At 39.5% G+C, this 27,416-nt stretch overlaps 5 protein-coding genes across 7 annotated transcripts; 2 read left to right on the forward strand and 3 right to left on the reverse strand.

Moving 5' to 3' along the window:
- Positions 1-209: 209 nt before the first annotated feature.
- Positions 210-8,446, reverse strand: pdpk1b (3-phosphoinositide dependent protein kinase 1b). Of its 2 annotated transcripts, XR_007886952.1 has the most exons (15): positions 8,279-8,446; positions 5,920-6,210; positions 5,673-5,715; positions 5,431-5,568; positions 5,148-5,292; positions 4,925-5,022; positions 4,727-4,802; positions 4,548-4,616; positions 4,213-4,309; positions 3,880-4,053; positions 3,486-3,703; positions 3,156-3,213; positions 2,660-2,812; positions 1,506-2,555; positions 210-1,402 (listed from the first exon to the last, which is right to left on the reverse strand). XR_007886952.1 is itself a non-coding variant. In XM_051418846.1 (14 exons), the coding sequence occupies exons 1-14, from the start codon at positions 8,300-8,302 to the stop codon at positions 2,442-2,444; spliced, it is 1,698 nt and encodes a 565-aa protein (XP_051274806.1). In that variant the 5' UTR covers positions 8,303-8,446; the 3' UTR covers positions 210-2,441. The 2 variants fall into 2 exon arrangements, 1 of the variants encoding a protein (XP_051274806.1); XM_051418846.1 differs by having other exon boundaries at positions 210-2,555.
- A 307-nt stretch (positions 8,447-8,753) lies between these two features.
- On the reverse strand, positions 8,754-12,203 carry tsr3 (TSR3 ribosome maturation factor). The gene is made up of 6 exons (XM_051418850.1): positions 12,054-12,203; positions 11,373-11,583; positions 10,761-10,954; positions 10,481-10,648; positions 9,466-9,520; positions 8,754-9,127 (listed from the first exon to the last, which is right to left on the reverse strand). Exons 1-6 carry the CDS (start codon positions 12,172-12,174, stop codon positions 8,953-8,955), a joined length of 924 nt encoding a protein of 307 aa, XP_051274810.1. The 5' UTR covers positions 12,175-12,203; the 3' UTR covers positions 8,754-8,952.
- A 320-nt stretch (positions 12,204-12,523) lies between these two features.
- On the forward strand, positions 12,524-15,329 carry gnptg (N-acetylglucosamine-1-phosphate transferase subunit gamma). Its single transcript, XM_051418851.1, has 11 exons — positions 12,524-12,670; positions 12,802-12,856; positions 12,938-13,005; positions 13,171-13,225; positions 13,399-13,482; positions 13,609-13,702; positions 13,950-14,064; positions 14,150-14,232; positions 14,489-14,617; positions 14,737-14,818; positions 14,906-15,329. Exons 1-11 carry the CDS (start codon positions 12,604-12,606, stop codon positions 14,983-14,985), a joined length of 912 nt encoding a protein of 303 aa, XP_051274811.1. The 5' UTR covers positions 12,524-12,603; the 3' UTR covers positions 14,986-15,329.
- A 1,187-nt stretch (positions 15,330-16,516) lies between these two features.
- LOC127373936 (uncharacterized protein C7orf50 homolog) lies at positions 16,517-27,080 on the reverse strand. The gene is made up of 6 exons (XM_051418852.1): positions 26,929-27,080; positions 26,421-26,572; positions 26,243-26,332; positions 19,172-19,383; positions 18,103-18,184; positions 16,517-16,884 (listed from the first exon to the last, which is right to left on the reverse strand). Exons 2-6 carry the CDS (start codon positions 26,556-26,558, stop codon positions 16,705-16,707), a joined length of 702 nt encoding a protein of 233 aa, XP_051274812.1. The 5' UTR covers positions 26,559-26,572; positions 26,929-27,080; the 3' UTR covers positions 16,517-16,704.
- On the forward strand, positions 19,854-26,365 carry LOC127373931 (G-protein coupled estrogen receptor 1). Of its 2 annotated transcripts, XM_051418847.1 has the most exons (3): positions 19,854-20,360; positions 20,911-23,404; positions 24,448-26,365. In XM_051418847.1, the coding sequence occupies exon 3, from the start codon at positions 24,548-24,550 to the stop codon at positions 25,850-25,852; it is 1,305 nt and encodes a 434-aa protein (XP_051274807.1). In that variant the 5' UTR covers positions 19,854-20,360; positions 20,911-23,404; positions 24,448-24,547; the 3' UTR covers positions 25,853-26,365. The 2 variants fall into 2 exon arrangements, with proteins under 2 accessions (XP_051274807.1, XP_051274808.1); XM_051418848.1 differs by lacking the exon at positions 24,448-26,365 and having other exon boundaries at positions 19,900-20,360; positions 20,911-22,967.
- Positions 27,081-27,416: the final 336 nt, after the last annotated feature.

The raw sequence follows: 27,416 nt of genomic DNA on the forward strand, positions 1-27,416 counted from the left end.
TATGGAGCAATGATCTCTTGATACTGAGAGCCTAGAAATGTCAGAGTAGGGAAATGTAAAATCTTAAGAGCTAGGGTGCCAAACACCTTATTCATATTTTTGTTTATGGTATTTCATGATAGAAAATGTGTTAAAGTATCCAACCAGATTTAAGTTTACTACTTTCATGTGATGTTTGCATTAAAGTAATTCTCAAGACACAAAAACACTTATAATGGGCCCGTACTTTATTTACATGCTGCAAAATGTGAGATGCCATTGCCACTGAAAGCTGCTGCTTTCACTGTGTCATGACTGGTTGTTAACAGAAGACAGGACACATGGCTTTATTTGTATGCCTAAATCCCTACATGCTTTAATTACTGGACTACCAAGCATTAAGTGGAAAATTCATCATTCAACATCTACTGACCTAGCGCACAAATAATCAGAGAGAGAATGAACAGATTCATTAAATTATCAGAATATGATTAAATCACTGAGCAAATAGAAAATGTATGATATAGTAAGAAAAAAGCTGTAAAATATTATAGTTTACAATAATTATTCACATTCAAAGGCTTTACATCTCAATACATACACAACATGGCCCCTGAACATGACTTCAATCCAAATATGATTCATATATTAGAATTTAAATAACACAGAATGAACTAGAGGCTAAACAATAGCCATCAAATAACCTTATACAAGAATAAAAATACAAAAACTGTATCCTAATATCATTGCATTACTTGCTTCAGATTTTAATAATACATCATCTGTACATCACAGTTCTAGTCAGTTACAAGCCAGGTAGAGTATTCCATACACAATGTAACCGACTGCCATCGACTTGATTCAAACAATTTTTCTAACTAGAGGAAAACACTTTTCCAGTGCTTCCTCAACTTTATAGACAGATACAGCAATTTCATCGGTTATTTGGATCAGATAGATATCCTTTAACTGACATCCAACCACATCGAGCCCCGAGCCCCAGGGCCAGAGGGTCCTATTCACCTATACTCCAGTCACACACTGCACACACAGACTCAGCTGAAGGAAGAGGACCTTTGGAAAGGACCTTAAGGTAATATGTCAAAAAATTAAAAGCATTATGATAATACATATTGCTAAAACAAGAGCACAAGTTAAATCAATCGCTTTAATTTCTATTGGGCCAAACGTCAGAATGAAAAAAAAAAAGAAAAGAAAAAGACAGGCTAATAAGCCTGATGAGGCAGTTCTGCCATCTTGTCCAGGGACAACAGCTTTACTGTGATTGCTTCCGAGAATGATAGTATGTGTATGTATCTCTGTTGATGAAGGTTTTATGTTCAGCATGGGGTGGTCAGCACATAAGATTTAGTTTTCAATAGGACGTACTGAAGATGAGCCGACTATCCCACCGAAAAGGAAACTGAAGAATTCACACCACAAAGAAATAGCCAGTGAATGGTACAGAACAGCCAAATCATCCAATAATATTTGCTATGGTTGCCAATGCAGTCAAAAATACCCACCTTTAAACTTGAATAAACTATATCTCCAGTGCCCTAGGAGAGAGAAGCGGACAAGGCTGAGCTACAAAACTGGCCATGCAGGAAAGATAAGCAAGTTATGATTAGGAAGTACAAGCTAGTGGCATGTTTACCCGCCCCCTGTTAGCAATACATCCTCAGTAACGGCAATGGAAGGCTCACACTTATACAGAGACTGATTCAGACCCATGTCTCACTGCAGACCGCCGCTCTGCTTTGTTATATTGAGACCTTAATTGGACTGCAATAAGCAAGTACCAAGAGACTAAAAAAAACAAAAAACAAAAATCAAAAACAACTTAAATACTGTGGGAACATTTGGGCTCTGACAAAAATATATATATGTATAGGATTTGAGTTTGGTAAACACGTGAAACTGAATCAGCTTACAGTATCTGTTACAACTATGGAGTATTTGCATTAGAAGTGGGGCCTGACTAAAGCTTGCGCGTACAATGAGGGATTAGGATATGGTTTAATTAAGATATCAGGATAGGCTCTGGTTCACAAAAGCTAGATTTTGTGTTATGGTATCATTGAAGCAGGAAACCAGTCCTTGCATTTGAGATAGTCCTAGCGGTACCCAAGCTTGTGTCACTCTACAGGACAAGCTTGCCCTTCTCTTCCCCCCCTGCAGAATGTACAAAAAGCAGATGTGCATGGTGGCAGTCTTATCATCCATACATGGAAAAATGCAATAGAAGCCTCACAGAGAGCACAAAGAACAAGCAAAGCAACCCTGAATCCAAAGTTGTATTTTTCCCATGGTTCTACTCAGGAAAACAAACAAGGTCTAGATGCCAGCGTCTCTAAGAGTTTGTTTACATTGCGGTGATGAAGGGCACTAAAGAGGGTGTTACTCTGCTCAGTGATTGGCCTCAGAGCTAAAGAGGAGTGGCCACAAGAGGAACTGTCCTCCTATAGGCCAGGGTTTTGGTGCCTTTGATAGATCTTTCTCCACACTTCCTGGATCTTCTTGCACCATCTGTCAGCATTTCCGCTGGGGTCCATCAAATAGTATGTTCGGTTAGGCTGCAAACATCACAGAAGGGGAAAAAAAGGAAACCACATATGAGAAGAGGTTCTAAACAGTGGGCAAGTATCAACAATATGCTGGACAGACATCAGTCATGTACCGTGTGAACAAAGAAGGTTTTGAAGTTCTTGGCCTCAGGGCGAAGCTCTAGGGACCAAGGAATCTCCCCTTTCAGGACCTTGTTGACAGGATCCACGTAGTACAGGTGTGGTCCTTCAGTGAGAAGCAGCTGTCTCCGTCGCGCAAACAAACCCTGCAATGGAATGCCACACATCTCAAGACATTAGTTCACCAACAGAGGGGGCTATAAGGCCAGTGAGACTTTCCTCAGCACAACAGGGAATTTCCCATTATTTTCTATGTGCTAGCAGTTAGGGCAATACCATTGGAAGTGATTTAATTTATGCTGAGCCAACTTTAACTGGAGAACCTGTTTACATTTTACTTTGAAACTACTCCAAAACATAGCTACTTATAGTCTGGTTGGCAGAAAACTCTATAGAATATATAAGAAAGTTTCACACAAAAAAGTGTTCAAATTAAAATATAAGTAATATAAAAATCTCAAAAAAGTATATGAGCTAGAATTCACGCACCTTTCGTTTATCCACTGGGCCCATTTTCAGGATCAGGTTATTTTCCACAAACTGGTGCCTGTGTAAATGAGCAACAACAGATTACTGACAACCCCTACCTTTCACTCTAAGATTCATTCTTCCCCCCCAAATGTTTGACTCTTATCTAGATAGATAGATAGATAGATAGATAGATAGAGTCAAACAATTACTAATCTAAAAAATAACATAATTTGAACTTTGCTCCACATTTCTATGACATTATCAAGACTTTGATCGAAGATTGATACTGGTTTAAATAAAACCTAATACACACACAGATTCATAGGTTGAAACATTGGAGGGGTTTACCAGGGGTTTCCAGTGGTCTGTTTGTCCAGCAATAGCTGCTTCTCTTCTTCAGTGAACTGCAGGTCCAGCTCAAAAGAGTTATTGTCCAGGTCATGGATGTACTGCTCAATGTTGCTGCTGGACCTCTGCGGGGGCGTGGATTCATGTGGTGACAGAGAGTGTGATGAGCTGGACTGGGCCACCTGCATGTTGCTGAACTGGCTCAGGAGGTCATCGTACTAAGATTGAAAAATGAGACAGGTGAGAAAAGGTACAGTGATGTTTACTTGAAGATTTGTTCAGGGTTTGGGGGAATCTATATCTTTCAACAAAGCACCACACCCAAGCTTTCCATCAAATAAGCAAACAATGGACACAAAAAAAGAGAGATCTGGACCGTAGTGAAATATCTTACGTTTCCGTAGCAGTCCTCATCATCCTCAGACATGGCTGGCAGGTATGGGGTGAGTTTGGGGGGTGTCTGTATGTGTAGGTCACTCCAGGAGATGGTATCAAAGAAGGGGTGCTGCCTCAAAGGGTTGTACCCTCCCATCTCTTCACACCCAATCCGCTTGGACGGGTCCAGTGACTGAGGCAAAAAACAGAAAGATATGACATGTTATTATTTTATTACTTCCCTGTAAAAAACCAACACTAGCAGAGACAAAAATACAGCAAAAATGTCCCCACAGATATCAGTGACATAACTGTATCCTCCATTTTTGAATCATGGTGATTTTTGACCTACCAAAAGCTGTTTGACGAGATCCTTGGCTTTGGGGAAGAATTTCTCTGGGAATTCATACTCCAGCTTTATTATCTTCTGGAATATTAGGTACTCATTTCTACCACATATGAAACAAGATGAAAAGAACCAAAAAAATAAATGAGTGTTAAGGAAGTGTACCACAAGTGAAATGGTAATATTATTGGGGCAAGGTTATTCTCATGCTTAGCATTTGTTGCGCTTGAATTGATCTTAAACAGTAAATGGGAAAAATGCAATGCAGCATGATCAGCCAATACTGAAGCATGAATTAATAAGGATTAACTTAGCTGTGACAACACCCCCTTAATACTTACCCAGCTCTGAATGGTGGTAAACCAGCCACCAGCTGATAGATAATACATCCCAAGGCCCAGAGGTCAGAGCTTAAAACAAGGGAAAACAGAAAAACACTTGTGAGGTCACTCTTATCTGACAAATAAAGAGAACAATAATTAGTAAGTGTATCAGCTGCATGATGACCAATCTTCATTACCTCTTGCAGGCTGATTTCTCTGTTAGCAGCTCTGGAGACACGTACTGTGCTGTTCCAACAAAGGAGTTTGCTCTCGCTGCCAAACGATAAAAAGACACGAATAACTTCACATTGCTCACAGAAAGTAAAATCCTACATTCATGTCACTAATACACTTAGATTTTATGCTGAAAAGTACAAGTACAATTGTGGTTATACCTTGTTTACTGTCTGATGATAACTGTTTTGCTGTCCCAAAATCTGTTATCTGGATGTGCATGTCTTCACTCAGAAGAATATTCTCTGGTTTCAGATCTCTGAAAAGAAAGGAACAAGTTGTAACTTATGGGTAAACAAACGCTAAGCAGGGTTTGAAAATGATATCAGGAAAACAGCAAAAAGGACTGAAATATTGTGGATAAAACAAAAAAAAGAGTCTTACCTGTGTATTATCCCCTTATTGTGTAAATATTCTAGAGCACAAACTATTTCAGCGGAGTAGAATCTAGTACATGTCTCATCAAATGAACCAATTTTGCGAATGTATTTCAGGAGCTCTCCATTCTTAGCGTAGCTGAGACCAAAATCTTAGAAAAGCTAGTTAAGGAACACTGCGACTACTAGAAATCAATTGTTAAAAACTACCATCAAACTTTACACAAACACAACTTGGTATGTTAATAATATACAACATGTGATGACAAATTGGTCATGTTAAAGGATACACAACTTCTCATCATCTTGAAATGTGAAGTAGAGCTTGACGAAGAACGGGTGATCTAGATTTGACATCAAATCCCTTTCTCTTTTCACGTACTGGGCTTTGTTCTCCTTCATTATATGGCGCTTCTCTAAAATCTTAACTGTAGGAGAGAAAAGAACATTTCCAGATACAATAGTAAAAATACACACAGCAACGTTTCCATCTTGATAATAATTCACTAAAACATGGTGCATTACTACTTACTTGCAAATTCTTTCCCTGTTACCTGCTCTCTTGCCAGGACAACCTTAAGATAAAAGAACAGAAAAAGGAACATAACATGGCATTTTAACTTCTCTCTTTAACTAATCTAGTAACTCTTAGGGCCTGTTTTGTCAATTCACCTCAAATGAACTAAGGATGACTCATCCAAGTACATTAATCAAAAGAATGCTAGCATGTAGCAACATCTACCCAAGAATAATTCAAAAGTGGAATGCAAGTCACATACCGTTGAGAATGAGCCCTCTCCCAATATCTTGCCGAATCTGAAGTCCTCTGGCTTCTTCTTGCGTGGCTGAGGGACCTGGACAGCCGGCTGTGTGCGGAGGTCTGGGCCCTGGCTGCTGGCAGACGCTCCTACAGCACGGGCTTCTGAGGCTGAGCCCTCCATGCTGGGACAGTGGCTACTGCTTGCGCCTGGGATAGCAAGTGGCGAGCAGGAGTCAGGGTGGTTTCTTACCATTGATGGATGCGAGCAGGAACAGATGACAACGCTGGGCTGAATGGGCACAACATCATACTGGAACAGGAGAGGGAACATTGAGAATATATAAGTCTGCAGGGTGATTCAATTATAGTTCTTGTTTTTAAAAAAAGAAGACATTTACATATGGTTTAAATCATGGCTATTCATTTGAGAAATATAGGAGACCTAAACTGTCAAAATTCAACTTTTAATGCACTGAAACTGCACAAATCACTCCTTCACTATGACTTACTATTAGTATGTTGAAAACCATATCTAGCGACCATATGAATATGGGGGGGAAAAAATATGAGAATTGCTTCCAATATCAATCTGTTTAAACAATATGTGTTTATGGGAAAGGTCATATTTAGCCTTCTGCATTTTGATCTGTCATTTGAACTATGATTTCACAAGTATTTTCACCATCATTATGTGGAAAAACAGGTTTAGGAATTGCTTGGTTATAGCTTCATAATTCACATTTTCCAGAAACCTCCTCAAATAAGATGACACATCAAATTTATATATTACCCAGCCCAGATTAATATATACATTTTGTTGCATTTTCTAGTGCAGCAGACTGTATAATGTAAACAATATAATATACTACAAAACGAGCAAATACAGAACAGAAGTAAATGTCAATATAACAAGAGGAGATGGGGCTTAGAGGATCTGGATCATATAGAGTAGACCCACTTTCCAAGGTCACAGACAAAAATGTGTTGCAGCTAACACTCTCGATAGGATATCATAACTTAAAATATACAATTTAAAGTGAGACCACTTGAGGAGCAAAGTCTAGAATAGATAAGGACACGCAAAGACTAATGAAGAAGCCGATTCCGAGTGTGGTGGTCCCACCCTCCAGTGGTAAAGTTGTAAAAACTATGTCAAAGTTACTACTTTCATGTAACAGCTGTACTTACTACCACAACTGCACTGAACTCCTCAAATTTGTATATTCATGATCAAACTGACCTGGCAGCAGACGCACACAAACACTGATAAGAAACCCACAAAATGATGAAATGAAAACTCAAAGACAACATACAGCGACAGGTTGAGCTTTCCAACAAACCGACGCTTGTACCAAAGTTAGTTATTTTTAACTTGCTGAACTTACTGTAACACTCAGTGCTGATGTTGTTCAGCTTACAACTCAGTAACGTTAGTTGGTTCAGTTGGCCTAGCTTCTTCTCATTCAAAAACCAAGGTGTGGCCATTTAGCTGCCTTATCCGGACTTGAGTGTAAGCTTGCCAACTGGTCGTTTAACTATCTACTGATCCAGTATTACTAGTGGTCAACCACGTACTGGTTGATAGGAAAAACATCAGCTAACATTAACCTAACCCCGTGTGCTCGGGTGACAACAGGCCTGTGCGAACTTTCTTTGCTTGCTCACTAACGCCTGCTACAGCAAGCTAGCTCCTGCTGCCTTGTCAAATAATGCCGGCCATCACTGACAGCGAGTTATAAACTTAACGCTAACAGACAGGCAATTAGCTCACGTTAGCAAGCCAGGTAACACATAAGTAACTTCAAAACCGTAAGCCATTTTACGTAACGACGCTTACTTGTGTTCAAAGTTAGTGTGCCGACGTTAATGTCGAAGTTTTAACGTAAACGAGTTGACAAGCAGACCACACAACGTAAACCTTAAAAAGCAATGTACTTACCAAAAAGGTGGAAACGCAATAAAGCTAATGTTAGCTCGTTAGCAAGCCGGAGCATCGCTCGAAAGCGCGAACATGTTTAGCTAACGTCAGCCAACAGATAACGCTACCGACCAAGGGGAAATGGTCATACATCCTATAAAACTACCACCAAGCACTGGAAAACGATAAACCAGCGCCGAATTAATCGACGAACCTTTAATCGTGAACCAAGCCAGGTGTGGGACAAACCCGGGTAACGTAGCAAACATTAGGTGTTGTGTTAGCCGACATTAGCGAGCTAACGTTGCTAGCGAGTCGTAACGTTAAACGATCTTTTGCGGCTAGCACGGCTCTTCAGATGAAGGCCCGACGCAACTATTTGTTGTCAAAACAGCCGCCGCACTGTACATTTCGACCGCCGGCTTCGAGCTGTTACTCGTGTGTAAGTTGCACCACTTACCAGCTGACTTGTAGCTCTTGCCATGGGAGTTTTCCGCGAGTATTTATTTGGAATAAAATAATTAGAGAAGCTCCAGTAATGGCTGCCTCTGCGCCTTCATTTTCGAGCTGTGACGTCGTTCCACAACAATGTTACCGCAGGACAGCAGAGGAGAGTCCCGCTGTGTCCGCCCCCCTCGCCACATTTACAACCTACTGAACTTCATCTCTCTGATAGGGATTGAGTCCGACGGGCAGCAGTTGTTGTTGATATTCAAATAGCGCCGTAAACGTGGCCTACAAACTGTCCCACTGAAGCTTTGTGTAGCGAGGTTTATCTACAGGTCGCTCACACCATTTTAAGACTAAAGTTTTGGTGTAGAAGCGGGCTCACAATCCACAAGTCTGCGTTTACTGAGCTCTTTATCCATCAAACTATGTTTTATCCAACTTTAACTGAAACAACCCTGGACACCAATAGACACATGCAATTAAACAACGCTTGCAAATATGTATTTATTTAATTTGTTTACATTATAAAACATACAATTTATTGCATTTTTTTAAATTATTATTTTTTGGATACCTGTACAAAACTGGTTAACCCAAAACAGCTTTTAGTTTATGAATGAGTCATGAGTATTGAAAAAGTTTTGCCAGTCCTTGTAGTATAAGAATAGATAGTAGAAATGTGCTTTATTGTGATGACTTTGATTCAGTCTGTTCCTCCTCTTCATGATGATGTGAGACTGTTTTTGACTCGCTTTCGCCTTCTGTTTTTTCATCTTCTACTTCTTCATCTTCTGCTTCATCTTCGTTATCCTCAGAGGTGTCCGTATCCTCACTAGCATCATCGTCTTCTTCAGGTGCACTTAATATAAAAAAGACAGAGATAGTTAGTAACCACACTCATGGATAACAAACTCATGAAGATTATTTGGTACTTTCCAATCAATATTAGCTTATTGGTTTTTTAATTTTAGCAGACGGTAGGTCACCCTCTGTTAAAAATTTAAAAGTTGTGTAAAGTGACATACTACTAGGAAAACTAATTAGAAAAATGCTGATGCTCAAGATTGTCAGCAGTAAAATATGACCGGATCAGTAATAAATCACTACAAGATTTGCGGACATCTGCAACTGAGGAATTACCTCACTCTGACTTAAGTTAAACATTGAATGCCCTCAAGAGCAATATTAAATCCTTACCACGGACGTCTGTTGAGATTTCTACATTCAACTCCTGAGTCGACATCAAATGGATCTGTGATCAAGATAGATGATTAGCTTTTATTAATTAGAAAATTGCTTCAACCAAAGAGATCAGAACATGCATCCTTCTCTGAGTATGGGGCACTTTTCCAGAGATGCTGGAAACAATTAGCCTGGTTCCAGACTTCTGAATCACTGCCCACATCTCTGATTTGTTCAGCGATTCAAATAGAATTAAATTAATCAAAATCAAATAAATGAAGTTAAGAAAAATGTCAATTCCGTCTGATTATTGGCTTGGCTTGGATTATCAGTCTAGGAAAAAATGCACAATAGTGTTTGAAGTTTTGGAGAAAGCTGCAAGAAATATGTGTCAGATATCAGAACTTACAGTGACCTCTATTTTATGATGAATCATACTACTCATAAGTAATTCATAAAGCTTAAAAGCCTTAAGAACTATGTTTTATGACTTTCACATTTGAATACAAGTATGAGACCAGTGTTTCCCCAATAACAATTTAGCTGTGGTGATTCACCATAGAAGAAAAAGTGTTGGAGTAACTTCGAAACCCAATAACATTTTTATATTTTTGTCCAGTTTTCCTAAAATGCAGCTTCTTGTGATTCTGCCATGATTCTGCTCTCACCATAGTAAAGTTTAATGTCATATGGCTATATCATTGTATTACTACTGTCTGTGCTTTTACCTGTGCTCTGTGACTTTGTCTGCTCTAATATGGTTATGTCATTGTTTTACTATTTGTGCTTATGTAAGTTTCTAAAAATTAGCTAGAATGGCTAAATCTGCCACAGATTCAAGTGCTCATGTTAATTATTGTGCAATATCCCTCCTTTAATAAACAAACAATACATATGACCCTATTTTAGGACTACAAGATGTACATGAAGCTAAACCGAGACTAAAATAGGGACAGATGTGGGACTAAAACCCAAATAACCCCCTACCACCTCTGCTACACAAATATGTTTTTTTTGTTGTTTTTTTTACCAAAGTCATCCTCCTCTGGTTTAGTTGTGAGAAAATCCTTTTCTACAGACAGCAGCTCTTCCTCTGACTGGCAAGCAGCATAGCGGTCCAGCAGAACTTTGTTGAGATCCAGGAACACTGTCCCCCACTTGAATTTCTTCAACAATAGCAATGCGAGTTCTTCAAAACCTACAAAATCAGATACAGAATGTTATAGTGTCACTTCTGTAACAGGATACAAAAAGCAGTCAGGAAGACAATACAGTACATGATTCCTGAATACCTAAAGCTCAAGTCTTACCTACAATGCAGAATGTGGCAGCAAAGGCCTCAACACACGACAGCTTGCAAGGCTTGCCGTAGTTGACGGGGTTTGCCGCTACAAGGTACGGCAGTAACCTGGGATGAGTTCCAACCATCTTATTAAAGGGAGTCTCCTCCAGTTTTGCCCAGGAACAATCGATCACTGCTACCCCGCTTTGTGCCACAATCGCTCTGTGGAAGTTTTTTTAATCACAAACTATTTAATTATCATTTGATCAAGAAATGTAGGGATTAATGGTAATATAATTTTGATAATCAATGATAATAATAATCAATCCCTAACCCATTTTAGTTTGTATTCTAGTAAGAAACACTAACATCTAGGCCTGGCAATTTAAAAATGGTAAGATTAGCTTGGTATCTTTGTTTCATTTTATATGATATGCTTTTTTGGCTACTGATCAGACATAAAAAATCTTAAAATCAAACATACATTAAATTAAATGATGACTGGATGAATTATGTCATGTGTCAGCTTACATTTTGTCTCATGAATCATTATCTATTCTAATAGTACAAAATTTACAGATTATTTGAAAGCTTTCAGTGATTTAAATGGGTGTTGAATGGAGGAAAAAACTCTACACACCTGTCTGCTGGTGTCACATACTTTGTGCCCATTGGACTCAGTATGAGTCCATTAAATCTCTGATTGAGGCGTAGGTTGCGTACAAAGCCCTTGCGTACCAACTTTCTGCCGGTACAACGTTTGGGATCACAGTGACCCAACTCCCACATGGCAAGTGGACAAGGCAGTTTCACCTGCGGGGCCTCTGCTCCCTCTTCTAGGTGGAGACTTGCTGAAAAACACAGTGACAGAGGACAGAGTACATGGTACTTACACTTTTTGGGTTTTTCGTTTTTTAGAACTTTGCACTTTATTCTCAATTACATCGATCTATCACCAATTAACTATTATTCACTTACTATGTATCAATATAGCATGAATTAACACAGGTCGAGTGCTTTTATATTTCATATGTGCACATTTGAAAAGAACATGAACAGCCAACACTATTTCACCCATTCAGCTTTAATCTTACAAGGTTAATACATCAACAACTGATGGTCCTATACTAAAATACAGGAGTTCCTTATTTTAAATACTTTGATACATTTATCCTTTCTAGAATATTTAACATAGCATTTTAGACAGGAGAACTATTGCACTTTGTTAAATCTTGGTTTTGTTGCCCACATGTATAATAACATGAGGAAGTTGAAGCAGTGACACATATTTTTAGATTGTAAATAGTCAATGCATTATTACCTTCAAAAGCAGTGTGCATATCTTCTGTAAAGGCCTCTAAGGATTTCCCCTTCATTTTATGCCTTTTGTCTTTGGCCTTGTTGTCAGGGCGCACGAACTTGCCTTGTTTCTTTCGTCCCATGTTGAAAGCAGTGGACAGCTACTCAGTCAGGTTACCTACTGCCAGATTACAGTGTGCATTTAAACTAACCACCATCTGTTTACGTGCTTACACTCACATTAGCTCGCTAGCTATCCCACTGACATCAGCATGTCTAAAGACTTTATCTCGTAAAGAGGAAACGTTTCGTTGTGTATCTACGCGAGCTCAAAGATATTATCTGTTGTCAGCCTCCGTTTGTACCGCAATGCTTTATATATAATTTTTAAAAACAGTTTAGTTGGCTTTGGGTAACTCTGTATCGTGGAAAGCACGTCGTATTCTTAAAAAAACGCGCATGCGCACATATTATTTTCATCACGTGACATATCACCTGACAAATGACCAAGAAAGCAGGAAATGTAGCTAGAAAACAAACGAATAACACATTTAGTCACTCAGTAATCAGCCATGGATTGTTTATGTAACGGGATACATCCTTTATTAAGGCTGTGGATGGTCTATGTGTCTCTTTTCAGTAAGTGCTTACATACTCAGCTCAGTGTACTTTGTTTTATGTTGCAGTAATACCAAACCAGATGCGCCACATTGTATGGTGTGTGTTCATTGAGCTCAATTGGGTCTGATGTTGACTTGTTTTATTTACAGTGAGCCATGGATTCGCCGGTAAAATGAAAATAGTAGAGGAGCCAAACACATTTGGGTACGTTAAGCTAAAACATATGTCACAGTGTGCGCCGTGTTGACATTAGGCCCCTTTTTGACTTATTTCCTCTGTGTTTAGGTTGAACAATCCCTTTCTGGCTCAGGGAAGCAGGCTACAACCTAGAGTGACCCCATATCCAGTGTCTGGTAAAAAAAAATAAAATAGTTTCACATAATGTAAAGTCTACATTTAGTTTTATCTTTTGTTCTAATGTTGTGAAGGAAAAGGGCAGATGTTGACTGGAAGTTATCAAGAGATTTTCTGTTGATCAACTCATTACTTATCATATCAACATTAATGTCTTCCTCAAGGCCCTACACATCTTCAGCGGCTTGCTGGAAAGTGCTTCAGTTTCACAGAGTCAATGTGAGTATTTTACTTCACATATCACATGAGCCCTACATTTGGGTTTTTATCCCCCATTTCTGCTGGCTCTATGCAATGACCCGTTTTGGATGCTAATAGTTGGATTCATTACATCAGAGTATCTAGAATGAAACAAACATTACAGGGTATTTTTGTGCCTGGTCATTTTGCAGGTATAAATATGAATTCTGTCCATTTCACAACATCACCCAACATGAGCAGTCATTTAGATGGAACGCCTACAGTGGGATACTGGGGTAAGATGCAGTTCATTTAACTTAATGCTACCTACAGACCCCTTTATCGCAAATAGTACCATGTGAAATATTGCAAAATAAGCTGTATTTTTGTTTTTAGAGCAGCCTTTTGTGTATTCCTAACAGGATCTGGCAGGAGTGGGAAATCACTAACAACACATTCACAGGCATGTGGATGAGAGATGGGGATGCTTGTGGGACCAGAAACAGGGAAACGAAGGTGTGTGGTGTTTTAAAGGTTTCAGCACATTCTTCATGTAATGCTATTTAGGAGCTCCATCAGGATTCTTTTAATGTCTGAGTTTCTTCTTAAATATAAGACCAATTTAGGAGATAATGAATGAAACCTGAACATCAAACTTATCATTTCATACCCAATCAGCCTATCAACTTAAAATCATTGTCACAATTAAATTAGACCACTAGAAAATTTGTTTTGTAACTTGTTTCTCATCATGTTTCTGTAGGTGATTCTGGTCTGCGGTACAAGCAGCAAGCTTGCCCAAGTCTCAGAGCCCAGTACGTGTGTGTACTCACTAACGTTTGAGACCCCACTTGTTTGCCATCCACATTCTCTTTTAGGTAAGAACAAATCTTATAGCACAAGTCAGCAGGGTTAAGTCAGTGTTGACAGTGATTTCTTATCATGTGTATGCTCCTTTTTAAGTGTACCCGACACTGAGTGAGAAGCTGCAAAAGGAATGGGATGAAGCTGAGCAGGCTCGCTACGAAGGTCTTCTTACTGAGCAGGTACAAACCAGTGGCTGACAGATCAAATCAAAACGGCACGAATGGCTTGATCACTTGCAGGCTAATGATGTATAGATGTACATGTATAGGTTAGGGTTCCCAGAATGATTTAAACAAATACATATAGTCCTTTGTTCCATTTACATTTCAAAACTCAAAGCCCAGCCCTTTTTTATTTTTAAAGGTACTAGTTTCCCATTTTTATTCCAGTGTCTAATGGTCTTGTCCACTAACACACAATGTGTGTCTGCTGCAGGGATACAACAATCTTTTGAGGGATATTTTTGAAGATGCTGGTCTCCTGAAGAGCCTAAAAGTCAAGATAAAGCTGCCAGAAGTTGCAGCTGATTCAGGAACACACAACTCTTTACAGAAATGCACAGAGGTGTGTGTATTCATGTTCTCTTCCAAATAACAGCCTACAAAATGTGTACTATTATTACAATACTACTTTAAGTGTGTGACAGAAACTTTATATTCTCTCCATATATATTTTTCATACAGGATTTCCAAAAGCAGAGAGAAGAGATTGAGAGACTGCGCGCTCTTCTCACTCAGCACAATATTCCTTTTGATTCAAAGCAAAGTAAGTCGGCAACTATCCTGCTTTACTCATTCAAGTTTTCTAAAATGTGTAATAATATTTATATGCAATATCTTTGTTATGTTATAGATGAAGGAAAAACCACAGTGAGTACAACAGTTAAGGACCAACACCTAAGGGGAGACAATGGCCTTTTTGATCTGCAGTGAACATCTCCCAGAGCAAGCCACCTTCACCAATTGTGTGCATTGAGCAGGTTTTAAAGACTTTGTTGGTCAGTGTGAGCGACAAAGACAGCTGCTGGACATTATTGCCGTCACTGGTGACCGCACTAAAGGTTATTTTAAACAAGTGACAGTAAGAAAAACTGAACTTGTTAGGTCATTACAAAGACCTTTTTTTTTTTTTCATGACGGTCGACCAGATCTCTCCAGGATTTTCATCAGAAAGGATAATCTTGTTAATGAATCAAACGACGCAAGATGTTGATGAATAAAAAATGGTTTTAAGAGAAAATGAAAAGTTTTTGAGAGGGAATAAAAAGTTTAATATATTCATGTTTCAACATTTGCTTCAGCAGGCTTACAAAGAGAATATTGAGTCCCTAAAAACCATTACTGGTAACCATTACAGGTAAAGAATTAGTAACTCATTAGTACTCAAGTACTCATACCATATTTGTCTCCTTTCCCACTTTTGGTGCCCTAAAAACACTGAACACCTTGTTCCAGTTAGTGGACACTATTGGAAAATATCTACAAAGGGTACAAGTGGAATTCAAAAAGTGGACAGAACAAAACATTTGATTAAATAACGTGTGTGTGTGTGTGTGTGTGTGTGTGTGTGTGTGTGTGTGTGTGTGTGTGTGTGTGTGTGTGTGTGTGTGTGTGTGTGTGTGTGTGTGTGTGTGTGTGTGTGTGTGTGTGTGTGTGTGTGTGTGTGTGTGTGTGTGTGTGTAAAATAAATCTTGTGGTGTTATTTTTGTGTGTGGCTGTGAGAGACACATTTAAATGTATTTTGAATATTAAGTTTACTGTATTTGGGTGTATTTTTATAAATCCAGGAAGTGATGTAAACAGCCTTCACCCACATATAGAGTCTCAGTTTCCTTCCTGAAAAAGTTTGTAACCTTACAGTAAACACATGTGCTTCAGTAGCGCAGAAGGCCCTACATTCTCCCTGAAACTGCAGCTAGCACTGGCAGCTGCTCCTATACCTACTGTATATCTGTTCTGGAAATAGAGTTGGGAATTGGTAGATAAGCAGAGACATACAAATCTCAAATGCACATGTATGAAACATTAACCGTTAGGCTGGAAGGAGTTTTGGTGATAAGTTAGTTGTAAAACCAAAACACGTTAATCACACTTATACCTTGAGTGGATGAGAAAAGTTATTCTCATTGGTGACTTCAGATTATGGGCTTTGACAGGCACAAACATGTCTCGACTACAAACATTCCTGAGACTTTTAACTCCAGCAGTCTCTAAGCTTTCTGTATCATCTATCGGGATTTACATCTCTCCTCATCTGTCCAAAATGGTCAAACTGGACGCTGTACTCTGAACATTTGGAGTTTAAAAAAAGTAGTGAAAAACTACTTTTAATTACAGTGTAACATGTATTAATAAAATGAGATTTCATGTTTTATAAAATGGTTTGGGTGACTGATTACAAATAGGCAATTTAATAACATCAAGAAATTGAGAAGAAAATGTACCTAGACATTAAAATAAAAAATGTGAGCAATACTGATAATTTAATGAAAACTCATCCTTTCCCCAAAGCAATCTTCCAAAAAACTACATATAAAACAACATGTTTTAATCATAGCCTGAGACCAGGACAATCATTCAGTCCACTGATAAAACAAACATGGTTCAGTCTTTTTTTTTTTTAGTTGGTCTCTTTCTTTGATGGTGGTGGGTTCAGGAGAGCAGCTGTATAAGTTCTCTGGCTCTGTGCGCCCTCTGTTGGACAGCTTTGTCCTCTGGTGCTTGTCCTGACTCTTCAACCAGGGCTAAGGCCTTCTTCACTGTGGTGTCTTTGGCTCCTCCACGCAGCCCCTCCAGGTACTGGAGCAGTATGGGAAACTTCTCATCAGGGATCTGAGAACGAGTATTTTAAATGATTATGTTACTTGAATGTTCTTGTCTGTCCATTTCACATATTATAATTCCCCTTGTCCAGGGGTGGGTAGTAACGGATTTCAAGTAACACACGAGTAAAAAAGTATTTTAAAAGGACTTTTTAAACTGTACTTCTACTTTTTACTTTGCTACATTTGCCATTTAAACCTTTGTCACAACTTGTCTGCTCTAAATGCAGGGATTGAGTGTAGAGGGGGAGCGAGTGATCTGCTGCAGATGCCAAGTTGCAGCTGTGTGGAAGAAAAATAATCACCACCTGTCTTTTGACCAAGATGCGATGATGAAGGAGCAAAAGCTAGTACAGGAGGCAGCTTCTAGTGACATTCTCTCCACTTCTTATACTAAAATTTAGAGAACAGTTACATGGTGAAGTGCTTGCTGTGGTGAGCTCTTTGCTTTTAAAAACTCCTTCTTCAAGCACACTGAAGTATATATACATTGCATATACTGTAGGTGAAAATGTAGTTAGCAAGCAAATGTTAGCTATGTTAATCCTTCATGTGAAACGTTAATCTTTGATGTTATGATAATGACACTAACTCATCTAGTAACTAGTGGTCTACGGCCAGTGAGCTTTTAAAATGGTGTGATTTAGAAAGCAGTGAACCTAGTGTAATGCCAACTAAAACCCTAACATTACTTTCATAGTTGTAGTAGTTATACACCCTAAAAAAATATTAGTATGGAAAGTTACTTTACTTTGAGTAATTTACACTGCACATTTTTACTTTTACTTGAGGTTTTTTTAACTTTTACTAAGTTATAGATTTTCAGTACTCTACCAAACATTGTCCTTTCCTCATAAATCTACAGTATATTGTACGCCTAAAACAAATTAATTTTAAAAAGGCAGCACAAGCGAGCGTCTTAATATGTATTTTTAGGGCAGTTCATAAAGACTGATGAGGTGAAATATTCAGATATACTAAAAATGAACTTCTGGCAAATTCATCTTTCTGTTCTACAAGAAAGTCTGTAGCAGTGCTTCGTACAGCTCAACCATGCTACATTAAAAAAATGTTAGTTAAAAAGAAATTCATTTAGATTAGAGAGTGGGTGTAACTCACAAACAATCAAACAGGAAGACATAGCTCTGAGGTTAGCACCCCCCTCTCTCTTTACCTCAGCTGTGAAAAAAATCCCCCATCGTCAAACCCTAATGCAGAATATTTTTACCTTTTCGGAGTCGAACATATGCTGTAGTAACCACGTCTGCCTGGTCTTCTGGAACTTCCACTTTGTACGGGTTTCAGCCCAGCTGCAAAGACAAAACCAGTGTGAGTTTTACGTGTGGGCTGCAGTACTTCATACCACAGAGTTACTTTATTCTGAGTTGCTTTATAGTGCTCCCATATACAGACAGGTGACAAACTAAAGGAAAAATCTTAATGAAAGAGTGGAGAAACATGACAAATGCAGATGCTTTAATACAGGAAACAAGTGGTCATTGAATAGATTAAAAAGATAATGATGCAAATCAATTGAACACCTATGGCAGAATGGAGAGGGTTCCAGAGACTCAGAGGTTTGTGTTGGTTTTCCTTTAAATTGTCACCCATATGGGTAAAAACAAAGATCTTTCAAACTAAATGCCCCACATTTGCCACACAGACTTTCTGCTTTTTGGTCTCAAGTTGAGATAACCCTAGTGACATCATCAGGGTTATTTTATCAGACTTCAGGAAGCTCCTTCAGGCACAGAGGACAACTGGTTTTCACACCTTTAAGACACAATTCAGTTAATTCACCATACTCAAACAACAACCTCAACCATTACCAACAACCTCAACCATTACCAAAACCTGCCTGACACATTCATAGTAAAACATAGAGGGTATAATGGTTGAGGCTGTTGTTTGTGTGTGGTGAATGAATTGAATCTTAAATGTGTGAAAACCAGTTGTAAGCTCTTTCAGGCACAAAGAGCACAACTCTTCTCAATCTACAGACCGTGGTTCGCCTTCCATGGAGCCATGTTGAACCATGTAGCCCAGAAGGAACAAACCAAGCACTTGCTCTAGATAGGGCTTTTCGAGCGTTTTGTGGTCACACTTCACACTTAGAAGGGGAGGGTGAAGCAATCTGCAACTACAGTGCCACTAAATCCAACACACAGGTCCTCTAAAATGTGAAAAATAAATGTACATTTTGTATATATGCAGTGTTTTTGAGCCATTTACATCTTGCTTCCTGGTTATGTGGATTCAGACTTCATCATAAGCAGGAGCTCTGTGGTCTTTCTTACCAGGTGAGGTAATCTAAGGCCTGCTGAGCCGCAGTTGGTCCTGATGTTTCAGTTCTCTCTAAGGTCTCTCCCTCAGCTTTAAGCCTCTTCTTCTCTTCCTTTTTCAGGATCTTCTTCATCTTCCTCTCCAGAACCCTCTTCTCCTCAGGGGTCAAGTCCTCCTCTCCCTCCAGCTCATGTGTCCCCTCTGGGCCACGGGGTGGATCAGAAATCTGTCACAACAAAGCAATACAAGCATTCATGGGAGTTATCTACATTAACAGACCTTCCTTTGTTGACCCTTATCATTTTCTTGTGTTTTTGTGAAACTATTATCAAACATCCCTAAATAACTCACACTGACTGTGATTGAACGATAAGAAAATGTTAGAACAATCATTTCACTTTGTGTACATTAAAGGCCATTTTCTTGAATACGTAAAGTTTGATTTGTTCTGACTGAAAAATAAACATGACATTTTGTTGTTCGGCCGCATTAAAGACAAATGAAAGCTAAATGCGCCTTTTGAGTTTGGAAAACTTCCTGTTGCGCTGCAGCTCAGAGGGACGTTTCCTGTTTCTGCAGCCTTATGAGGTCAGCATCACACTCATTTAACTAGGTGGCAACTGTGGTGTGCAACATCCCTTCTGCATTGCATGCGAAACACTCTCTAGACTATCTACTGCGCATAGTTGCACTGTTTAAAAATAACCACCTGTTTAGTCAGTTTTTTGCAGCGCAAGAAATCTATAAAACGAGGTGTTATGTGAGTGAATTTTGAACTGGTTTCAGTTGCATGACTAAACTACCACAGAGAAAAATAAAAATAAATATTTTTTTTCTAACAAGGTGAAAACTAAAGAGAAAGAAAGAACCAAATTACAGCCATATATCTGCTGTAGCCAGTAACCATAACACAACGTAAATACTGTGTTTAACTCTCAGGGGAAGTAAAACAAGGGACTCTGTATGTTCTCTGATTTACCAGACCTCTCTCTGCATGGTGATGAAAAAAAAAGAGGGAGGGGAGGAAAAGATTTTGATCACATGGCCACGAAGTCATTTTGAAAGTATGCTGACGGCGTATTGCCCACAGAAATATAAGAAGTCCTTTACAGTGAGCATCATTTTTAGAGCTTTGAGTCAATCAGCAGCGTTGGGCTGGTGGATACAAAACAGAAGACGAGCGGGTGACGAAAGCAAAAAATGGTAAGTGGAAACATGTGTTTTTACTGCGCAGGGAGTTCCTCAAAGGGGAACAGACAAAGAGTAGCCAACAGGGACATGTGGTTGTAGAGAAGATTTCAGAAAGAAAACAATTCTTATTAAAAGCTAGTCAGCACTGTTTATATTTTTTAGAGATCTATAATGATAATTTGCAATAAGTTCAAATTTTAGCTCAACTTTAAGCTACTATAGGAAGGAAATGTACTATATGTTGTAAGAGTATGTTCCTGTGGAAACCCTATTTAATGCAATAGTAACACTGTCTGAAATGTATAAGAAACAGATGATACATTAGTTTAAATACTCAAACAAGGTTGCTCTAAAAATGTATTTACACTTGTTTTTGTGCACTGAAAGAGCAGCTGATTTACAGACACCAGGCGATAAATACTTGTAACTAAATTATCTTGAACTTTGCTGATAGTTCACTAGAGCTCTGTTCATCCCGATTGGAGGAAATGTTTGACAAACAGTGGAGAGTGATGATAAGGACAGGATCTCATCAGTGGGTGTTTTCTCTTTTTGTTTCCAGTCTAATGAAAGCCTGAACTCGACCGAGAGGAGCACCACACCTCTATTTTCTGACAGTTCCACCATCATGAACACCACCACCACCACCACCATCATCATGGGCATGTCTAATTCAACATTCTCCTCTATGACCGAAGATGAAATTGCAGCCAATGATCTAACCTCCAGAGCTAACTATGTCTACAGTTTCTTAGCCGTGTTGGGCTTCATCGCCAGCTTCTTCCTGCTCTACAGCTTCATCCACACCTACAGAGCCCAAAGAAGCCCAGCCTGGCTCGATTGCCTGCTCTGGGCCTTCTGTGGCTTCCAGCTGCTGCTCGTGCTCCTCTCTCTCCACGCTGTGGCCTACAGACCTAAGTACCTCTGGACCACAGGTTTGGGCTGTGCTGCTCTCTCCTTCACAATCAACACAGCCTCTCTGTGTGGCCTGTTGGTCTTAGTGCTCATGGCTTATGTCCTGACTCTGGATCCACCATCCCATGCCCTGCTGAGGAAGCCTGGGGTCTGTGGGACTCTGGTGATCCTGACTTCTGTTCTGATTTCTCTGCTGCTGGCTGGGCTTCGTGGACCCAGAGATGGTCTACAGGAAACGAGCAAGTGTTTTATGGATCTAGTCAGTGCTGGAGCTTCGTATGCAGCTGCTAGGTTGTGTCTGGCTGTTTTGATTCCCTACGTCCTCCAAGCGGGACTTCTAATAGGTGGCTGCGTCCGGCAGCGGAAATCTAAGGGACGTTTCCTCTCTGGCTCCGAGGAGGGTCCTGTGTTCCTGACAGTCACCATGGTTGTGTTCTTCTGCCAGCTCTTCTACAGCGTGGCGCTGGTGAGAGGAGCACAGTCAGAGAGGAAGGTTCGAGAGCGAGCGTTCATCAGCGTGGCAGAGTTTGTACTGTTCTCGGGGAGCAGCGCCAGCCTGCTGCTGGTGCTGTTCATGCACAGGCCGTGTCGAGAGAGTCTCCACGGAGTGTTTAGTCAGCTGAGGGACTGGTGTCGAAGCCGAGGGCGCACACAGCCCACCAGAAACATCATAGCTCCCCACATTGAGATCACAGACACCCTGCAGGACATAGAGTCATAGAGGAAAAAAGCTCTCTCATCTATGTGAACAGGACTCTATTGATGCATCAAATTAAAGACTTTTGACATCTGATGTATTAGACACATTCTTATTAACTTTTTTAGTGCTTTTGCTATTTCTTTTTCTGTTATGAGTGACAATGTTAAGGTTTTTACATACATGCAATTCCATTTTTAGTGTCTCCAGTAAATGAAAGTTTGCTTAGCTATTTTTCATTTCATTTTTTTGTACATTTTTAGTTTTCAAAAAAATTGCTGTACATTGTGCAACATGTTGGTATAGTCCTTACTGTTACTATAATAACAATGTTATTATTATTATTATTAATAATGTTCATATAGTTTTTTATAAATAAACCATGAACAAGACAATTTTAAAAAAGGACTTCCTGACAGTAGAAAGTGCAATTTTATACATCTTGAACCTGCTCTTTGCCACCTCGCTTTTCTTGGAAAACTGACTTTGCATTAACATGTTTTGCACAAAAGCCCGTTTATAAAAAATGCCTGGAAAAAACATTCCCTGAATGCCACACAGGAAACATTTAGTCAAGGAAAAAAAAAGTCAGATTCTAAGTTCAGGCCAACAGTGCCAATATCTTCATGTCATTATATTTAAAGCCATTAAAGAACTAATACAAGCCAGACAAGTCAACTCATTCCAAGAAACTGATGGGCACCAGTTCGAGGAATAACCGACCTACATGGATCACATATTGCATTGGTGCCAACAGAGAGTGACACAAAACCAGGGACCAGCAGGAAAATTAATAGGAGCCGGGTTGCATAAGATGTGACGTCATGTGAAATGTGCAAAATCATAGTGGCAATGCTTTAGGTCAGAGATATATGTTACAGAATAATTCAATCCAAAATGCAATGCATTACAGAATTAACATGCTAAATCATCTACAGTCTCAAACAGGTGCCTACAAATCAAAACCAAAAAGCAAAAGTGCAGCTAAATAAAGAAGTCAGACTCCCCACCTGTCCATCTTGTTTTGTGTAAATACACTGTTCAGTCTGTCTTTGCTAAAAGGCCATGGACTCCCATATTTATATATTTTAACATTCTACAATCAAAGCCAGCGTTGAAAAGTTGGCTCAGTGTCCCAGTTTGACAATAATTATACATGGAATAGATAATTTCATGTAAAAATATACAGGTGATGATCAACATGACTACTTAGCATGTTGCTAATAAAGTGAAGCTATAATTAAAAAAACATTGTTTTCATGTTTGGCTTAAAGATCTAACGTGTGCGTGTGTGCGTATTGTGCGTTTGTGTTACTCGCTGTAATAGGTGGGAGGCACCACAACCCTTCCCTCTCCTGGATTTACTGTGACACCTGCTTTCATATTCACCACCATAAAGACCGATAGGTTTGGAGGACCTTCAATGCCGTGCAAGGAAACTAAGGTACGTTTACAATATTCTATATTTATCTATATAAATGACAAATTTACAAAATTACTGTATTTCAAAGACAACTGACTTAATTGTCATTACATTTGTTATATAAGTAAGTTAAATAAGTGTTTTGGACTATTGTATTCCATTATTAGATAATCAACAGTAGAGAGGTCAGGTAACAAGAGAGGGAGAGAGGGAGAGCACAAAAACTGGACTAACATGCAACAAAGGTCCCTGCTCAGACTCGAACCAGGGACATAGTCTAGTAATCTAGTAGCCCTGGTAGTCTAAACCCCTAAATTATCAGGGCAACCCATTATAACAATGTTGTATCCTCAGAAGGTTACTTTAGGGCATTTTATAGCATTATTTTTTAAACTTTAATAATTAAACTGCAGGCAGTTGGACTGATTTTGAGGACAAAGAGTTACAGCAGAGCTTTGAGATTATGGTTAACTATATGCTTTTATCTTTTTAACATTAATATAGCAGCAAACAACTATTTGCTATGTAAAGATATAGTGAAGGCGTCCTGAGCAGAGAATGTCGTCACACTCCCTCTCTCTGTTTTGATGCTCGAACTTTCAACAGCCTTGCTCTCTATAAATCAGCATCTGCCAGTGAAAAACCCATATCAATCGACCACCAAGTGCATGTGCATCTCTTCGTAAGAACTCGAACTACTGTTTTTCTTATCTACCTCTGTGAATTAAGAATTTATTTTGACCAAACCAGAGTTAGTGATTGTTGCTGGAACAGTGTAAAGACTAACAAAGATGGCTTTGGTAAGTTTTAGTTTGTTTTTAGTGCTGGTGTTGATGATCTAGTACGACATCTAGTCTGAAAGTCGTACACAGCACGTTTAATCACAAATTATAAAGTTATTTTTAAGTGACCATCAAATAATATACACTACATTGAAATCTATTGTCATTTATTGATAATGTGCACAGAACCTTTGGCTTCAGAAGGATTAATTCACGTTAAAGCTAGGTCCTAAGAAGCTGAAAACAAGCTGTTAACTTACCAAACTTCTATTTTCTGTCTAGAACAAAGTGTGGGCATCAACTCCACTATACAGCTAAGAAGACCACAGTGCATAAAAGGGGAAGGAGATGGCACCAGGGATTTCACAGAGGCTTAAAACCCATGGAAAACCAAGACCTATGGCAACTTAACACGAGGTCAAAGCAAAGGTTTAATATGGACAAGACCATGTATGTGGACTACAGAGGCATCATGGAGAATCACTTGTCTGTTAAACAGCTAAATTACACACAAAAGGCAGTCGTCTCAGATTTTCTGCAGGCGGCTTCAGAGAGCCCTCACCATTATATTATTAGCCTCTTCCTCTCCAGCATCTACACTATATTTCTGTTTCCTATCGGCTTCGTTGGGAACATCCTCATCTTAGTGGTCAACCTGGACCACAGGGGCCGCTTCACGGCCCCGGACCTCTACTTTGTGAACCTGGCCGTGGCCGACCTCGCCCTTGTTGCCGACTCTCTGATCGAGGTGTTCAACCTGAAGCAGGGCTACTATGACATGGCCAGCCTCTGCACCTTCATGAACCTTTTCCAGCAGCTCAACATGTACAGCAGCGTCTTCTTCTTAACCTGGATGAGCTTCGACCGGTTTGTCGCACTGACTGGCCTCATAGGTCGCAGCATGCCGCGCGCACGCCTCAGCTGCTGCCTTATCTGGGTGTCCTCATCTTTGTTCACCGTGCTCCCTTTTGCTATTGCTCAAAGGCAGCACGCCGGAGAGCTCCATTTCTGCTTCGCCAACGTGACCCAGATTCAGTGGCTGGAGGTGACGCTGGGTTTCTTGCTGCCTTTTTGCATCTTGGGTCTGTGCTACTGGAGAATAGCACGGGTGCTTCAGAAAAACGGCCCACAGCAGAGGCCTCGCAGGCAGAAAGCCCTGCGGTTGATCTCAGCAGCTGTGTTAGTCTTCTTCCTCTGCTGGCTCCCGGAGAATGTGTTTATAAGTGTTCACCTTCTGAGAGGTGACACAGACGGCAGCAGCACACTGTGGCAGGACTACCCCTTGACAGGTCATGCGGTCAGACTGGCGGCCTTCTCAAACAGCTGCCTGAACCCACTCATCTACAGTTTCCTTGGGGAGACCTTTCAGGAGAAACTGAGGCTTTTTCTCCAAGAGAAGAGCAGATGTGCCAAGCTGCACAGATCAGGCTCAGGAAGATCCGTCTATGTACAAGCTGCAAGCACAAGCAGCCATGCAATATGCGACAGACCAGGCCAGTCCACACATTTAAGCTCCAACATCCTTCCACAAACTGTTATACTCCCTTCAAATAAATACCAACTGCAGGTCGGTCACACAGAAACTACAGAACAACATGTCTGTGCCATGAGTGTGAAGACAGTTTTCATTAATGGACAATGTAAAAGAAAGGGCTCAAACTGTTGTGGAAACTCTTCACCTATTTAAAAAGGTCCATCCATGCCTACCATTTCTTGGGAATTTTGGATCAAGTGTTTTTACAGATCAGATTATCAAATTAAATGTCAGCCTTTTTAGACATTTCTGATTGCACTTTTTCATTTAAATTCAACTATTCAACTCAGCTGTAAGAGTAATATGTGAATTACATCATTTTTAAAGCATTAAAAACACAACGTTTAGCTGGTCTAAACTGTGATTATCAGTGAATTTGTGCACATTGTTTTTAGAACACAATTGGATGTACGAGAGAGTTATTACCAGCACTAGTAAAAAAAATTCTCTGTACAGAGTTCACCCGAGCATTCACAGAAACCAGCAACATAAAGCGATGTGCACATTTCAAAGAAAACAAAAGGAAACGGTGAACACTCTTACCTCTGTTTGTCCTGTCGCTTGTTTCTTTTTGCGTTTTTTTTCCTTTTTCTGTTTTTTATCAGCTGGTGTGACTGTCACATCTGAAGGCTCCTGAATGAAATAAACATTTGGTTTTTAAAGGCATTCTCATGTTGTGTCATCTAAAACAGGCACAGATACAAGGGACTGTACTACTCACCTCCACTTCCATCTTCTTCCTTTTCTTTTGTTCTTTAGTGTTCATCATTTCTTCTGCGTGAACCTCGCTGGCATTCGAGCTCAACTTCTTCCTTTTAGGAGGATTTGTGTCTGGTTTCAAGGATTTGTCTTTAGCCATGAGATTATTTACTCCTACAAGCAAAAACATGTCACTAGAGAACTGTGTGCGGTATTAAACGGACAGACAACAAACCTTAGAGACTGAGAAGGATAAGTGCTTTTCTTAATTTGCTGTATTAAACTTTTCATGACACTAACACAGAAAGAAACAGATGAGTTAAAGTACAACTGAATATGAATACTCAACTGGACTACACGTACTATTGCATAACATCTCTTTATTCCCAACTGTATCCTATTATTGTTTTCATGTCCCCATGGAAGTGATTAAATAAAGGCCGCCACGTAGAAACGCTAAAACCACTCAAACTTAATCGTGGACCAAACATTTCCTTTATCACACTGTTCTTATACACACACATACTTACTTTAACTATGATAAAAGCGTGCAGGTCTCAGCGGAAAGCACAAAACCAGCATGGGAACTCAACCAGGAAGTGATATCGCCTTAGTGAATCGTGATTTGAGGGATTTCTCTTCTCGTTCTGTGATTGGTCGACGTGTGCGGCTGCTTCAAAGACCCTCGTATCATTAAAACACAAAGTGTAACACAAAGTGTAACACAGTGAATTTAATGCAGGATATTGTTGTCACACCGTACAGCAGCTGGCACCAAGGACGTTGTGGCTCAGTGTTTTTTTTTACCTTGTTAAAAGCAGTTTACAAAATAATTTCACCTCAAGGTCCATTTAGTAGTAGGACATTTTATCGTCTACATTTACCATGGCAACAGGGCCATTTCTATCTACTAATAATAAGAAATAACATATAAGCTACGCTGGCAAACAAAATAAAAACACGTTTAATCCTTTATTATGTTAACAATAACAGTATAAAGTTATGTTTTATAAAATAT

This window comes from Dicentrarchus labrax, unplaced genomic scaffold (genome assembly GCF_905237075.1).
Source record: "Dicentrarchus labrax unplaced genomic scaffold, dlabrax2021, whole genome shotgun sequence".
Taxonomy (NCBI): domain Eukaryota; kingdom Metazoa; phylum Chordata; class Actinopteri; family Moronidae; genus Dicentrarchus; species Dicentrarchus labrax.